The sequence below is a fragment of the Lynx rufus genome, unplaced genomic scaffold (assembly GCF_022079265.1).
Source record: "Lynx rufus isolate CCGP_SWC_20201006 ecotype Redwood Valley unplaced genomic scaffold, mLynRuf1.p SCAF_10, whole genome shotgun sequence".
Taxonomy (NCBI): Eukaryota; Metazoa; Chordata; class Mammalia; order Carnivora; family Felidae; genus Lynx; species Lynx rufus.
In genome coordinates this window covers 82,267,935-82,285,034 of record NW_025814824.1, presented here as the reverse complement: position 1 = coordinate 82,285,034, position 17,100 = coordinate 82,267,935, and the positions used below count along the sequence as shown (strand labels likewise).

The window sequence follows — 17,100 nt, the reverse complement described above, 5'->3', positions numbered from 1 at the left end:
CTCCAAAGAAGACATTCAGATGGCCAACCGACACATGAAAAAATGCTCAACGTCACTCATCATCAGGAAAATACAAATAAAGCCACAATGAGATACCACCTCACACCTGTCAGAATGGCTAACATTAACAACTCATGCAACAACAGATGTTGGCAAGGATGTGGAGAAAGAGGATCTCTTTTGCATTGTTGGTGGGAATGCAAGCTGGTGCAGCCACTCTGGAAAACAGTATGGAGGTTCCTCAAAAAATTAAAAATAGAACTACCCTACGACCCAGCAACTGCACTACTAGGTATTTATCCAAGGGATACAGGTACGCTGTTCTGAAGGAGCACATGCACCCCAGTGTTTACAGGAGCACTATCAAAAATAGCCAAAGTATGGAAAGAGCCCAAATGTCCTTCAACTGATGAATAGATAAACATACAATGGAGTATTACTCAGCAATCAATAGGTTTCACCTCCTAGCTCCTGCACTGTGGTTTTGACAGGCACTCAATTAATGCTGTTTGAATAGTTACAGCAACAATGGAAAAAAATCAGAATATTAGTTCTTGAAAGAAAAAACATCTGTCTAGAAATAAAATGAGAAGAACACGAATATTGTCATCAAATAAAAGTCATTTTCTGGTAAGAGGTCCAATTTCATGTTCAAATGTTGTTCTTCCCCATAAGGTTTTTTTACAGTAAGAGTTTTATGGAGATATTATTCACTGAAGGTTTTAATATATTTTTAAAAGAAGTCCCACCTTTTGTCATACTAAAAAATTCTTAGGTATTATTCAGGGTTCTGAGCAATTCATTCATAACCCAGGTTTGGGAATGGAGAAACTGCTTTCCAAAGAGAAATACTTCAAGAGTGTGAGAAAAGAAAAACAAAAATTAAAACCAATGAGATGGGCACAAAGGCATGAAGCATCACTTAATATTGAAGAAAATTAAATTCTTGTATGCTGTTCAAGAATAGTTTTTGTTGTTTTGCTTGCAAAACCTTAAGGAATGCATGAACTTGAGAGGGAATACTATAAAAAATGAGAATTCTTCATTTTAGAGGAATGAGCTAAAAGGGACTCCAGTATAAGAGAATAAAAATCATGTTCTTCCTATTGTAGAAACTAGAACTAGGCCTTACCTAGAAAAAGCACATTTCTGTGAAGTGTGAAAACAATTAAAATAAACAAAAGACAGTGTTTCATATTGCATGGCACAAATGATCTGACTGAACATGCAATTATGGTCAAAAAGGATTTAGATACACAATGAACAGAGGCCATCCTCTGCCTCCAAGGTGAAGTCAGTCAAGGAAGAAAAACCTTTTTCCTTTTCTTTTTGTGCCAACACTAGAAACAACTTTTAGGCTGTTGTATAAAATTGAAATCAAATAGCCACAATAATCTTTTCATAACAAATTTCTAAAAGGATTAAATGCTGAGGCTGAATTATCAGCCCCTTACCTTTGTAATGAGAATTCGGTATTTTTCTACCAGGTGGTCATTGTTGTGACAACCTGCTAGCAGTTGCCAGACTTCTCCTCGCAGAGCTTCAGGAACACCACTTCTTACTAAGGACGATAACTGCTTTGGTCTCACACTCAAATTGAGATGCCTAAAAAGAAAGCCATAATCTGTAAGCACATTAAAGATTATCTAAAGAGTGTTTTTTTTTCTTTTTTAAGATCTTGTTTTTAAGTACTCTCTACACCCAACGTGGGGCTCAAACTCACAACCCCAAGATCAAGAGTTGTGCATTCCACCATCTGAACCAGCCAGGAGCCCCTAAAGAGTATTATTTTTATGAAAACTAAACTAAAAGGTTTTTAAAGACTTAATAAAGGTAACATACTAATAAAGAAAAAAAGTATTGAATTAGATGTGGCCAAGATAACTGTAAAAGATTGGGTGGAGGAAAGAATTGTGCAGCTAGACTGTTTTGTAAGTATCTTTAAATTACTGCTGTACTTAAAAAAATTTTTTTAATAAAAACCAAGGGGCGCCAGGGTGGCTCAGGTCATGATCTCGCGGTCTATGAGTTTGAGCCCCGCATCAGGCTCTGTGTTCACAGCTCAGAGTCTGGAGCCTCCTTCAGATTCTGTGTCTCCCTCTCTCTCTCTGCCCCTCCTCCGCTCATGCTCTGTCTCTCTCTCTCTGTCAAAAATTAATAAACATTAAAAAAGAATTAAAAAAAATCAAAACTGGGAACCATAGCTTTATGGTTGTGGCTTATATAACAAAAACACAGCAAAATTCTAATCACTGGACATATACCCAAAGATAAGGGCTTGGCCCTGCATCAAAATTCACAAGTGAATTAAATATTTATATGTTCTAAGTTAAAACAGTATTCTAAGTTAAAATAAATATTTAAATATAAAAATAAAACTTTCAGCGGCTTTTGTGATACCTTGCTTCAAGTAATATTTTTGAATGATTATGATGGATAAGGAAGTTTTGACTGTACTATTGTAACATCAAAATAAATTATTAAAGTCTTTGAGGTTCATTTATCTCATTTACAAAGTGGGGAAAATAAAACTTATCTTGAAATGTTGGTACCAATTTACAAAGCGGTTTGCATGAAATCTTATTCGATTCTCACAACCACCATGTGAGGTAGGTGGCTAGTATCTCCAGTTTTACAGATGGAGAAAGAAGTTCAGGGAAGTTGATTAAATGACTTAGGTAGTCCTCAAACTCTAAGACCTATGAATGCGCTGATATCATGGCTGCTTTGTGATTTGAGAGCTACCAATACTGAGTCAGTAAAGCAGGACTCTGATGTGAAATGGCTCCTGTGACTATCAAATTTAAACAGTAAGTTACTGACACAAAATGACCACTCTCAAAATACAAAAAGGACTCAGATTTTTCTCAAAACGTTCCTAGAATTCTACAGAATAAGGCACAGTATGTTTAAAAATGGTTAATTCTGTGATGCTAGTACCCTAATGTAGTAGCTATAGACAATTCAACATAGTTTTGTCTTTGCTTGGGAAAAAAAATTATATAAAAGTTGAAGGGTTGGGGGCAGAAAGAACAAAAGCAGTTGTTACTTAATTTAAAGATTGATGCACTATGGTCTGTGCACCAAATGTGGCCCACTGCCTGTTTCTATAAATCAACTTTTGTGGAGACAGCCTTTTTTGTTTATGTATCATCTATGACTGCTTTTGCCCTATAACAGCAGAGTTGAGTGGTTGTGAGAGAAATTACTGCACCACAAAGCCTAATATTTATGACCTATATGTATCTATGGCCTAAATATATATGACCTGGCCCTTTACAGAAACAATAAGCCTAACCCTAGGTTTATTTGCTAACCCTAGCTTAATTTATATTGGTAAATTATTTTCAGAATAATTTTGTCATTGATCATATTAACTTTATCTCAACATACTATTTTATACCAACATTAGTTATCTTCTGCACTAAGAATCACGTTTAAATGAGCTTGGAGAGTTAGAGCTCAAATGTACTGCTGCTAATACTGCCACTAAAATCTAATGTGGAATTAAATAAACCGGCTTTAGGATCAGACTTGCCTGTGTTAAAAATTCTAGGCCTGCCATTTACTAACTAAAATTGCTGACTAAATCTCTGAGCCAGTTTCCTCATCTGCATAAATGGACACTAGTTCATAAGGTTGTTGTAACTGAAATAAAACACAGAACTTAGCACAATGCCTGGCATATGGTAAATTTATTAATTCTTACTACCATTGCTACTAGTACAACATCCATTATTTTTAATTTACAATAATCCTGAATGGCAATTTGAAAGACTTGTGTATTTTGTAAATGAAGAAAGAGACTCAGAAGAGTTAAGTGACTTGCCCAAGACCATACAGCTTGGAAGTAAAAGAGGTTGGATTTGAAGCCAGGTCTACTAGGCTCTAAAACTCCACAATATCGCCATGTTTCCTATGATGGAAAAAAGTGATGAAATGAATTAAAGAAAAAGACTGCATTATCATTTCTGAAGATATGACCCAAACCAGCAAAAACGGTTTTAAACGCCCTAAACAAAAATGTAAACTCAGTTAATATATTTGAGGAAATGGGACAAGGACGTAATTTAAAAAATTCAAAAACTGAAGAAACAAAACTTGTTAACAAAACAAATTCCAAACAACTGTATAAAACGCTGCTGAGTTCATCCAATAAAACCTAGAGTCTAAATGCTGTATCTAAATGATTTTAAATACAGTGTTATGTAACCATGTCAAGATTCAATTACATTTCTATTTTAGAGCAGAAACCTTTTTCTTCAGATGAAATGCCTGCCAGCAGCAGTCCAAACACTCCAAATTCACTGAACTGAAAATATAATTGTGACGAGAGCATCAGCAGGTCTGTCTCCTGACTGCTAAAGGAATATCAAATATAAATGAGAACTATATCCCAGGGGGGCTTTTGCAGAGTTCATTTATTAAAAGCACTTGTGTAAAGACAAACCATGCTTTGGTTTGCATTCTCCTCCTGTACACATTTGACATTTCCCAATGTGGAGCACGTTTCACCAGAAGTGTAAAGCTCTCGCACTGTGAGAGATGTGAGAGAGCTAGAAGCAGATGATGCCCATTTGTAGTCCCATTCCTTAAGGACACGGAAGATTTTTTAAATGCCGAAACATGGTTTTCTAAGAACAGAGTGAAAGGCTTCAACAGTTAAATTTTCTGAGAAAATCAGACCCCAAAGTAACAGGCCCACGGGGAACTCACATGACAATTCTAACAACCAGAAAGTCAGAAATTAGAGAAGTGCTCACATCACTTTTGAAGCTTTTTTTCCCAGCATATACTGGCATCCTACAGAAAGGAAAAAGGAACTACATAAATGTCTCACCAACCTGACTTACCAGAGTGTCTCTGGTCTCATTAATAAATACCTGAAATTAGTGTGTCCTTTTTAGACAGTCTACAGGATAGTGCTTAACAATGTTGTCAAGCTATCTCTTGAGCACAGAATTTCTCTTGACAAGAAATTCCTGAATCTTCCAAGTGTTCGTAGGAAAAGTAATTGTTAGAGCAGTCAATGTATACAGCACATTCAAAACACTCTGCTGTACATAACACAGATAAGGAAAAATCCCACCTGAGGCCTCTACTGTGGCTCTATGCATTGTGTAAGCATCCTCCAAACTTCCCTGATAAAGGTGTACTGTCTTAATTGTTGTGTATTATCTTTGTCAGTGGTTCCTAAGTGCATCAATAAAAAGGCCATCTTTCTTGATTTATTCCTTTCAAATATTCCGTGTCTGGATTAATATTTTCTGCAGCAATGAGAATTTATTAGGTTTCTGATATTCTGAAAGTTGATTGCAGATATTCACTACTTACCCTTAAAACGGCTAAAAACAGAGATTCTAGAATACAAACCTCATATTTTGGTTTCTATGATACGTTCCAGAATTGAATAGTTCCAAAATTGAATACTGTAGTTAAGGGAGGATATCCTACCCAGAAAATGAGAATTACAGATGAAAAGGAGAACTATTCTAACTTACCATTTTGATAGCAGTTCTCCCCATGTTTCAAGAATTTTTCCTGCACATTCTTTGGATACATCACCAAATCCACTCAAGAGGGGTTCATCATTATCTTTAATAAAACACACAGAAAAGGATAACAAAAGTGGCTATGCTAGCCAGAAGAATGAATGGAAACATAACAGTCAAATTTGAAAGATTTTACTGGGAGGATGAAGTCATAATTTCTTTTAGCATATAAATGTAAATACAAAGAAAATGAAAATGGTCCTAGGTAGAATGTTGCTGTGATCTCTTTATTTCTTTAGCTTTCCATAGAGGTCCACATTATGTCAACTGAGGAAAAGAGCCATTTAATTATAAAATGGTAAAACTCAAATTATGGTATCTTCTTTTTCCTCTTCCAAAGCAAACAGCTTTATCTATGAAAATATGTACCAGTCTTATTTACAACAGTTAAAAAAAATTTACAAACCACCTAAGTGTCCAACAGGAGTAGAGCAGAGAGTGGCTAAATAAATTATGATACATGATGTTTACAATGTGATTACACACTGACATGTGTTTACATTAATAATCTGGCAAAATGCCACATAAAGTAAAAATATCAAGAGCTGATAAGTCTTTGTTATGATCAAAATAGTCTGGAATAAATTATGCTAAGACATTAACAATTACTGTCTCTGAGTAACGGAGTTATGGTTTATTTCCCTCTTCCCCCTATGTTCTTATGACTAAATTTTCTACACTGACATACATTAATTTATAACAGAAAGCACAAAAATATCAAAAAGGATCAAAATGAATCATTTCAAACTGAACTCTAGTAATTAAGAAAAGTAAATTCAAATAAGAATTTAAAGACTATAAGATAGGAAGACAGTGAAAAAAAGGGACACTGATAAAGAAGGCCTGTGAAAGAATTTTTAGAAGTTATCATGAAGGGGGGGGGGACGGGTGGGAAACATGGACTAAGACATTTACTTAACCAATCTTCTTTTGTTGGACGCTTAGGTAGTTTTCCATTTTTTGCTACAAATGACAAAGAGATGAATATATCTCTTGCTTTCATTGGGTATGTGCCCAGAAGTGGATCCTGGGCTAAAATGCATAATTTTAAGGATTCTGTAACTTACTGACAAATTGCCTTCCAGAATGGCTCTACAATTTACATTTCCACTGTTGAGTACAATGGTACTTGCTTACATGTGTCCTCACCAATTAAGATTTTTGGCCTAACCTGCCTAAACAAAGTTTATACCTGTAATGATACCTGTAATGATCTTTATACCTGTAATGATTACATCAGGAATTTGCATCTCAACTAGTGACAGCTCAGAAATCCATGATACTTGTAACATCTGTACATTGTAATGCCTTAGACATTATCATCAGTTTTGATGGTAAGATAGCGAAGACGCAGACTGAGTGTAAGTGAGACCTCTTTGGGACAAATGGGAGGATCAATAAGGAAAAGATAAATGCTCAAGGGCATGAAGATAAACTTCCCCAACTTCATTATTTTGTCAGAATTCACCCTACTTTCTAAGGTCTCACGTAATTCTCCACTCATTCAAATATCAATATAATACAACTCTCTGGGGAATAGTAGCTATAAAAAATGTACTAAGATGTACAAGAGATGACAATTCCTTTAAAGAGATCAGGAATATCTGCCTTATCAAGTTGTCTTTTTCTGGTTTGGATGCTTTCAACATATGTGGACGGCAGTCTGAAATATGTGGTTACAACTCCATGTACCTAAGGCAGGGGTATGGGTAGAAAGGGAGCAGGCAACCTCAGATGCAGAATGTTGCTTCTGAACACCTCTCCTTTATATCTGCTGGCTTCCAGTCCTGGGAGCACCAATGTCCTATGGAATAAGGAGCCTCTCTACAGGACCATGGACATTTCTTTCCAGGGAGCAAACACATGACAACAGGATGGGTCTCCTTGGTCCATATATTATGTTAGAGGATTAAAAGATGGCATGTCTGCACAGCTTTCTTCAGCAACATGGTCCTGTCGTTAGTTTTTCACTATAGGAATGGATCGCAGTAGGGGTACCCATTCCACGAATATTTACTGAGCATCTATTACATACCAGGAATGGTGTTACACACTAGGGAAACAGCGTGGGCAAAAAAAAAGATACATGTTCTTCCTTCCCAGAGCTTGTGTTCTAGTGTTCCCTCTCTCATGGTCCGCCATTGGCCCTCATGTCTCCTAGTTAGCAACTGTCACTGGAGGTCCTCTGAACTCCTCAGTTATACTGAAAAATGTATGCCTGCTATAGATTACAACTAGATGTTAGACACGATATTATCCTTCAGTTGGGCCCAAATTTCTCTGTAACCGGTAAATACTCTTTAAAATGCACAGCATTCAGATTCAGCATTTGACCATTCTCTGGTTTCATAAAAATAGAGTGTCTTTCTCAGTTTATGGTGGGTTTTACTTTTATTGCTGAGTTTAAGGGTAGAAGAGTTCTCAAAACTATTACTTGCTCTTCCACCTTAAGCAGTGTTGACTTAGAAGGTAAACTACAAGTCTCAAGACTGCTAGTTATAGAGAAGTCTCAAACAGTGAGAACAATTCCACCCTTCCCAGCTTTAACACATGATTTAACTGGCTCTCAAGGCAGACTTTAAATTGTGTCTCTAACTTCTCCCAAAACAATACGTGTGCTTTCTCTGCACTTCAAAATGCTTTATGGGAACTAAATGCACAGAGATGATTACAGAATAGAGCTCAGACAGCTAACTCTCAGAACCAGATTAAGACCCTCTTTAATCTGGTTTAATCCAATTTCTAGCTGTGTGACCTTGGGCAAATTCATATTTCTGAGATTCCATTTCCTTACGTGCAAAATAAGGATAATAGTAAATCTTAGTTTTCAGAATTTTTGAGAGAATTATATAAACAAAGTATTATGTTACTTTAGAAACAAAGTACCACATATTAAGCACCTAGTACCAGGTGGTCATTAATATTAACAAATGCCTGTTGATTACTCACAGGAAAGGTGAAAGTTCTAGGGAACAATGGGAATTGGAAAGTCAGGGCTTGCTCTAACTTGAAAAAAGTACATATAATCATGGGTATGTATCAATCATTCTCGCCAGCCACCTCTAGGCCTTTGTTAATGCAATTTCTGAGCCAGAAGTGCCCAAACCAGCCCATTTATTCTCCTTGCACCTTAAGAGTCCCAGCTCCAAAACTACTCTTCACGATGCCTTACATCTCCCCACAATGAAAAACGGATTCTCCTGTATGAATTTCCAGAACACTCCATATGAACCTCACACAGACACATGCTTCATATGACTTTCTATCATAACCAGTCTTTTCCTCTTAAAAATAATGTCCTGGTACAAAATTATCAGTTAGAAAATGCCTCCCAAACTTTTACTTTTCCTGTGCTCCTTCTTTCCACTTCTCACTTCTACATAGTAGCTTTTAACAGAGACTAACAGACTGACAGATTACTTAATGGATATAACCATGGGGGGTGAGGGTGGGAGAAAAAAAAAAAAAAAGAACTGGTTGATTACCAGTGTGAAATCCAATAATGTATAAACATAAATTTGTATATTTAAATACATGTATTTTGTGAAAGGATCATGTGTGGAAGCCACATTTTGGCAAATGAAACTGTCCCTCTAAAATAAATCAGCAGAGATAGGAACACGTATTCAGGTAGAATCTATGTCACATGTGCTCTAAAAATGTGCTAATACACTAAGATAGCATAGGCAGACTCTTTAAAAAAGCACTGACCATAAATCTCATTTTTTCCAAACTGATACAATTATCTTAAAGAATGTCCTATGTTCACGATTTTTGAATCTCCCATACTCCTTTGCATATAGTACACTCTCATACGCATTGAAAGAATTCCAAATGCTACGTCACATTATCAATTCCCTGACAAAATGATAATGGTTTGCATGGTTTGCCACCCCAAAATAGAAATTAAGGTCTCCCTACAATTTACCTTCCTCTTCATCATCTTCTGGAGGAGAAGGTATCATGGAACTCTGAGATCCAGACTGTGGCAGGCGAATTGAGGGACTGGCTGTAGTTTTCCTCCTCTCTCTTTCTGATTCACTTTCCAAGCACACAACTTCATATAAAGTATCAGTATTGTTCTTTCTTTCCTTCTGCTTTATCTTGAAGACGAAAAAATATTATTTACTAAGTGGTAAAATTATTTTTTAATTGAGCACTACACTTCTGATTTCATATAGGATGTGAGAATAAAAAGGTATCACTTTGAATGTCTACACTAAATGTAACCTTTTCTAAACAGAAAAATACATGTTTGGATTTAAAAACCCATAGGAAAATAGGTTATTTACTGGGCGGGACTCTTGATCTGCAATTTTATTGTCTTCATACTGTATCATCATATATGCAATTGCCAATATCTAGTAAGCGTTAACCATCTATAGCTTCCTTGTTACTTTAAGGTGTCCTTTAAAGTTTCCTATATGAAACTATCCATCAAAAAAATGTTTAAAAATATTTTAGGGGCGCCTGGGTGGCTCAATAAGTTAAGCATCCAATTTGTGATTTCAGCTCAGGTCATGATCTCATGGTCCTGAGTCTGAGCCCCGTGTTGGGCTCTGTGCTGACAGTGTGGAGACTGCTTGGTAGGATTCTCTCTTTCAAAATCAACAAACAAAAAAAAAATTCTAGGGGTGCCTGGGTAGCTCAGTTGGTTAAGCTTCCAACTTCGGCTCAGGTCATGATCTCACAGCTTGTGAGTTTGAGCTCCCCATCGGGCTCTGTGCTGACACCTCAGAGCCTTGAGCTTGCTTCGTTTTCTGGGTCTCCATCTCTCTCTGCTCCTCCCCCGCTTGCACTCATTTGCTCGCTCTCTCTCTCTAAAATAAACAAACATTAAAACAAAATTTTTTTTTTAATTCTAAAACAAAGTTTAGGACTAAGAGAGTCCTCTTATTTCCATGTTTCTTCCCACTCCTTTAGCTTATTTTTTTTTTTTTAATTTTTTTTTTCAACGTTTATTTATTTTTGGGACAGAGAGAGACAGAGCATGAACGGGAGAGGGGCAGAGAGAGAGGGAGACACAGAATCGGAAACAGGCTCCAGGCTCTGAGCCATCAGCCCAGAGCCTGACGCGGGGCTCGAACTCACGGACCGCGAGATCATGACCTGGCTGAAGTCGGACGCTTAACCGACTGCGCCACCCAGGCGCCCCTCCTTTAGCTTATTAATTAAAGCACTGTAGGAACTTTTCTTCCAGTGAAAGCTACAACTGGGGGGGAGGGTAAAGGTGGGCAACAAAAAAAGAGATTAATTCACAAAAATCTTATATCTCAAATTAGTTTGTATTTTGAGGCAAACGTATAGCAGTTTGAACTCACCTAAATTAAAAATTAAGGACAGAGAATATAAAACTTTGCCAGTACCAAATTTAAATATATTAATAGTCCACATTACAGACAGTTTTAAGGAGAAGGAGGAGGGAAAAAGCGAAATACAGAGCAGGAAGAAAAGGCAGAACTGTAGGGAAAGATACAAAGATAACTCACAAGGTGGCTACACCAATGAGAAAGATGTACAAGCATAAAGTAAAAATACAGAAAGGGGATTAAAAGGTTCATAAGGTACGGAAATGCCTGCTTAACATAGAAGTCAGTAAAATTTTCTGTGAAGGGCCGAAGAATAAATATTTTAGTCTCTGGGGACCACTAGTCTGTGGCAACTATTCAACTCTACCATTATGGTACAAAAGCACCCACAAATACTGAGTAAGGTGACCATGGCTGCATTCCAAAGAAACTTTATGAAAACAAAGGCCAGGCCAGACTTGACCCATGGACTGTAGTTTGACAACTTTGTTTTAACAGGTCTACCTAAGGATTATTTAATTTTCTAGATGAATAAACAATTTTGACTTAGCTACTTACTATTAATTAAAAACCCAGACTCTGGGAAGTTATATATTAGCCTACAAATTTGTATCTGGTAGATGGGCAAATGATTTCTGCCCAGTAGAAAAGATAACCCAAAGTTAATCTATAAGACATTAACCAGTTTTGTTTCTAACCTAGCAATCTTGTTCTAATACTTTTTTTTTTAAAGAAGCACTATATAAACTCAAGTTCCTCAAATACATAAAGCCAGTTTTACCATCTTACTGGTTCTCTCGTTACTTAATGAACCGAACTAAAATCTATGACACATGTTCAGTCTAAATTTCTAATTATTTTTAAGTATTATACTTTGATAGGGAATAGGATTTTTTTTGATTTGTTACAAATTACTATCTGAAACATTACTTAAATACTACATAAAAAAGTTCAAAGATCAATAGCTCTTTACCTTTAAAAAAAATTTCTCAGAGACTATATAAATGTGATAACCATTGCAGTTCACCTAGAAACTCTTCTGTGAATAACACTGACCAGACCAACACTGCCCTTTGAAGTCAGATAAACATAGTCACGAACTGAACCCTGCTTATAAGTCAAGAATTCCAGCTATTAAAATGATACTCACTATTGAAGCTGGGAAATAATATGTGGGGGTTTATTACACTATTATTTTTATTTCTGTGTATGTTTGAATTTTCTGTAATAAAAAGCTTTTAAAAAAGCACTCTTGTGGGGCGCCTGGGTGGCGCAGTCGGTTAAGCGTCCGACTTCAGCCAGGTCACGATCTCGCGGTCCGTGAGTTCGAGCCCCGCGTCGGGCTCTGGGCTGATGGCTCAGAGCCTGGAGCCTGTTTCCGATTCTGTGTCTCCCTCTCTCTCTGCCCCTCGCCCGTTCATGCTCTGTCTCTCTCTGTCCCAAAAATAAATAAACGTTGAAAAAAAAAAAAAAGTTTAAAAAAGCACTCTTGTAAGAAAAACACAGACTTGAATAAATGGAACACTATCACATGTTCTCAGGTAAGATGACTAAACATCATAAAGATGTCAATTCTCTTCAGTAAAAATACCTATCCTTTTTTTCTAGAGCTACAGAATTTGAATCTAAAGTTTACATGAAAAATAAACAAAATCCACAAAAGAACTGGGGAGGGAGGGCAGCCCTATCAGATATTAAAACATATTATAAAGTCTACATAATTTAAAGGGTGATATTGGTGCATGAGTAACCTAAAAACCCCATAGAATAGAACATAAAAACCATAATGAAGAGAACATAATAAAACACAGTAAACATAACATTAAAAAAGTGTATGATCATTTGGAAAAACATTAAATCAGATTTATACTTTACATCATATAACAGAATAAAATACTAATGAATCAGAGCTCTAAAAGTAGAAAAATGAAACCATATAAGTAATAGAAGAAAATGCGTAAATTTCTTTATTATTGGGTGTATGGAAAGCATTTCTAATTATAACTTAAAAGCCAGAAGCTTTAAAGGAAAAATTCGATGAATTCAAATACAGGAAAAGAAACTATACAGTCAAAAAGCTGAAAAGATTCATCATAACTTAAGTCAAGTGACAAACCAGAACAAATGTTTGCAACTTATATCTCAAAGGGTTAATCTCTCAACTACAGAAAGAGCTTCTAACAACTAAGAGAAAAAAGGCCAAAACCAAAAAGCAAAAAATATGAAGAGACAGTTCAGAGAACAGGAAAGTAAAATCAATCCTAAACATATGAAAAATGCTGGTTTTCATTCATCAAAGGATAAATTAAAACTACCATCAGATCCTTAAGTTTGACAATATACTCATGACAAACATATGGAGAAACAGGTATTCTCATATCCTGCTCATCTCTGATTACAACTGTGAGAGAGGAGAATTTAGCAAATATGACAAAATTACATACGCAAAATTATGTCATGTGCTAATGAGTATACTAATAAAAATTTCCTCTAAGATGCAGTTTCATAAAATCAAAACAACATATGATACAAGGTTCTATACTGCAACATTATTTGGAATAGCAAATGATTTAAAAAAATCCATCAATAGAGGACAATTTAAAAATCAGAGATCATGGAGCGTCTGGGTGGCTCAGTCGGTTGAGTGTCTGACTTTGGCTCAGGTCATGGTCTCACAGTTCGTAGGTTCGAGCCCTGCATCAGGCTCTGTACTGACAGCTTGAAGCCTTGAGCCTCTTTGGATTCTGTATCTCCCTCTCTCTCTGCCCCTCCCCCCCCCAAAAATGAATAAATGTTAAAAATCAAAGATCATGATTCACCCGAACAACACAGTACCATGTAGTCATTAAGAATGAGGAAGATCTCTGTGAAGTACTGTGGAATGATCATCAGGATATATTAAAAAAGCAAGGTGTAGAACAGTACATGTTAGTTTTTGTTTAAAAAGGAAGTTAAAAATATGTAGGAGTATTTCATTATTTTCACAAAAAGAAACTTTGGAAAGATAACCCAGAAACCAGTAATAATGGTTACTTATGGGATTAGGTGGAGAAACAGATGAATGTAAATATGACTGCTGAGTACATTTTTACATAATTTTGACTTTTGTACCATTATATTTAAATATTCAAAAATAAATAAATTAAACCAAAAAGGTAAAAAAATACCCAACAACCCCAAACTGAAAATATGGAAACCAATGAACCTAACTATATGTCAAGTGGTAACATAAATGAGAAAAAAAATTCCAATTAACTTCTGAACCTGTGTTCAGAAACTGATTTCATAATCTTACTAGAATAGTTCAAAGGGAAAAAATAGTTCAATAAAATCTTAAACTTCACTCAATAGTTTTATTATTAATTGGAGTACTGATTTCTTTTTGAAATGAATATCAACAAATGGGAATTTGAAACTGTGTGGACTCAAATAATTTCATATTATATACATCTATTTTTATGTAATACATAGGTATTACAGTTACATTAATAGATATTTCTCCCAAAATTTATGCATCTATAGCAAAGTTCAGAATATACTAAATATTCTGAAAACCTTTTCATTTAAGAGGTTACATAGTGATTTTTATATACGGATATTAAAATATAGGTTTTATTTACAATAGTAAAAAACTTGTACACAATGCAAGTTGTACACAAATCGCAGTTTAACACAAGCTAGATTTTAGAAATGGTGCAAGTTTACGGGCGCCTGGGTGGCTCAGTCAGTTGGCCATCTGACTTCCGCTCAGGTCATGATCTCATGGTCCGTGAGTTCTAGCCCCATGTCGGGCTCTGAGCTGACATTCCATGTCTCCCTCTCTGCCCCTCCCCTGTTCATGCTCTGTCTCTATCTCAAAAATAAACATTAAAACAAAAATTAAAAAAAAAAATGGTGCACGTTTATTAATGAATGCTTAATTACCTCATCAGTAAATTTATTAATATATAAGCTTGTCCTCACTGAAATTTTATAACTAAAATCTATATTTCAAAAACACATTCAATAAATAGTAACTTTTTTTTAACATTTTGCAAGTTTTTGATTTGTAAAATTAAAATAAAGATTTTGTTATAAATTTGCTAGGAATAATAAATAAAGATCTGTATTAAGGGTATTTCCTGGAATACTGTTATTTTTTGAATTCTTCAATAAAGTAGGATAAAGCAAAGAATACATTACTATTACTGTAATTAAGAAGATACTCAATATTAGAAACATATATAAACGTAAAAGAAAAGAAGAAAACCCTGTAATATTAAATTACTATTGAAATTATGTGAATGAGCTTAACTGATTTAGGGAAGAATTATCAATGGATACTAAAATCATTAGTTAGAAAGTTGTAGAGAACTGGGTAGTTGGAAGTTGCCAAGAACCACCCCAAATTTATTTGCTAAATACAAAAAGAAAACTATTTTTACAAAGGAAAAATCCACTGGTCACCACCTAATCCCAGTGACACTTCCCAGGAATAATGGAATACTATGATATCACATGTCTCCTGATTTAGCAATTGAAGATCTCTACTATAGAGAGCATTTCCATATTTTTTATTCTGAGAGGTATAGTGGTTCAGTGCATATCCCTATATAAATACATACACATACACACACACACACACACTCCAAACAGAAATAATAGGCCCAGGTTTCCAGTACAGTTATGCTAATAACTTGTCTATATGATGTTGGCCAATGGAGACATCAGCTTCATTTATAAAATAATTTCATAAAAGATTTTAAGATCCCTGCAGTCTCTTTGGCAGTAAAATTCTGTAATTCTATAGTTCTAAGAATGCTTAGCTGGTCTTAACTTCACCTTATGATACTGATGGAATATTTAGTCTTCAGATTAGTTTCTTCCTCTTTTAGTAAATGATATCTAAAAATTAAAATCCAAGAAAACAATCATTCTTTCCTCACTAAATTTAAGTTTCTTCTCTGATATGATGCCACCTTAATATAATAAACCGCACAGTTGGGAAGACTTCCAGGCTACAGAGGAGTTACTGAGTCATCAGATAATTTTAGGGATAGGAGAAAGAATCAATTTTTAAGCATGTATTAAAAAAAAAACATTTCTAGGGGCGCCTGGATGGCTCAGTCGATTAAGTGTCTGACTTCAGCCTAGGTCACGATCTTGCCATTCCTGAGTTTGAGACCTGCGTTGGGCTCTGTTCTGATAGCTCGGAGCCCAAAGCCTGTTTCAGATTTTGTGTTCCCCAGGTCTCTCTGCCCCTCCCCCACTCATTCTCTCTCTCTCCCTCGCTCTCTCTCTCAAGAATAAACATTTAAAAACAAAAAAACCAAAAAAACATTTCTATAATTATTTTCCCATACTGACAGCAATAAACAGAAACTATATGTTATATATTTAAAAAATTTGGTCGGCAGCATTGTTTCCTTTTCTGTCTGATGAGAACTGCAAAAGGGTTAAAATTTTAAATTCTGCTTAATTTAAGTAAGTTCTAAAAATGCTCTTAAAGAAAGACAAAGGGAGCATGTTCCTATGGAAAGAATCCTGAGACTCTTAGAAGGCCTGGGTATTCATTTTGTTCATACAATATTCCATAAAATATTTTACATCTTTGGATCTATAAAATGAAAATACTATTATCCTCACTGGATCACTATGAAAAGTATGTAAGACAGAAAAAAGCAAAGTTGCTAGTATAGTGACAGCTACAGTAGGCCCTCAACCACTATAGCTATTACTTTTTAATGCCACGAATGTAAAGGAGGAAATAAACTTAGTTTATGATGTTACAAGGAGTGAGATTAACAGTGTTCTAAGTGCCCTAAGACAGCAACAAAGTTCTTCAAATTCTTCACACTCTCTCTCTTCTTTCCCATTCCTTACCCCTCACAAAACTCCTCCCCCACCAAAGTAAGACTTACCCAAATAAGGAGAAAAATGAAAGATTATTCTCAGGAATTCCTTGCCCTCCTCCTAGCTTCCACATATAAACTTCTGCTTTTTGCAAAGAAAATATTGACAGCTCAGTCTATGTTTAGCTTATAACCTTAACAGAGTCTAGAGTAGTCTATCAGACTAGGTCTCAGGTATATGTGTTTTTGGAGAGTTCACCCTGCCAAGTCATTTGTTAGCCTACTTAGATACATTATAGTAGACCAAACCATATAATATTCCTATAAACTCACCGCAGTCTTTGAATCCAAAGTTGTATAAGACCTCAAGGGAAAAGTAAGATCAGAGGAATCTTATGTTCACCAAGA

At 35.5% G+C, this 17,100-nt stretch overlaps 1 protein-coding gene across 3 annotated transcripts in view; it reads right to left on the bottom strand.

The window, feature by feature from the left end:
• The window catches only part of RABGAP1 (RAB GTPase activating protein 1), a 168,169-nt gene that overhangs the window by 87,961 nt on the left and 63,108 nt on the right, over nt 1–17,100 (bottom strand). For all 3 annotated transcript variants that reach the window (XR_006960278.1, XM_047069184.1, XM_047069189.1), the window contains 3 exons: nt 9,481–9,655; nt 5,502–5,595; nt 1,455–1,605 (listed from right to left, as the gene is read on the bottom strand). Coding sequence is in view for 2 of the 3 variants with exons in the window: in XM_047069184.1 (XP_046925140.1) it covers nt 1,455–1,605; nt 5,502–5,595; nt 9,481–9,655 (420 nt within the window). In the remaining variant the exon portion in view is untranslated. The remainder of the gene's footprint in view (nt 1–1,454; nt 1,606–5,501; nt 5,596–9,480; nt 9,656–17,100) is intronic.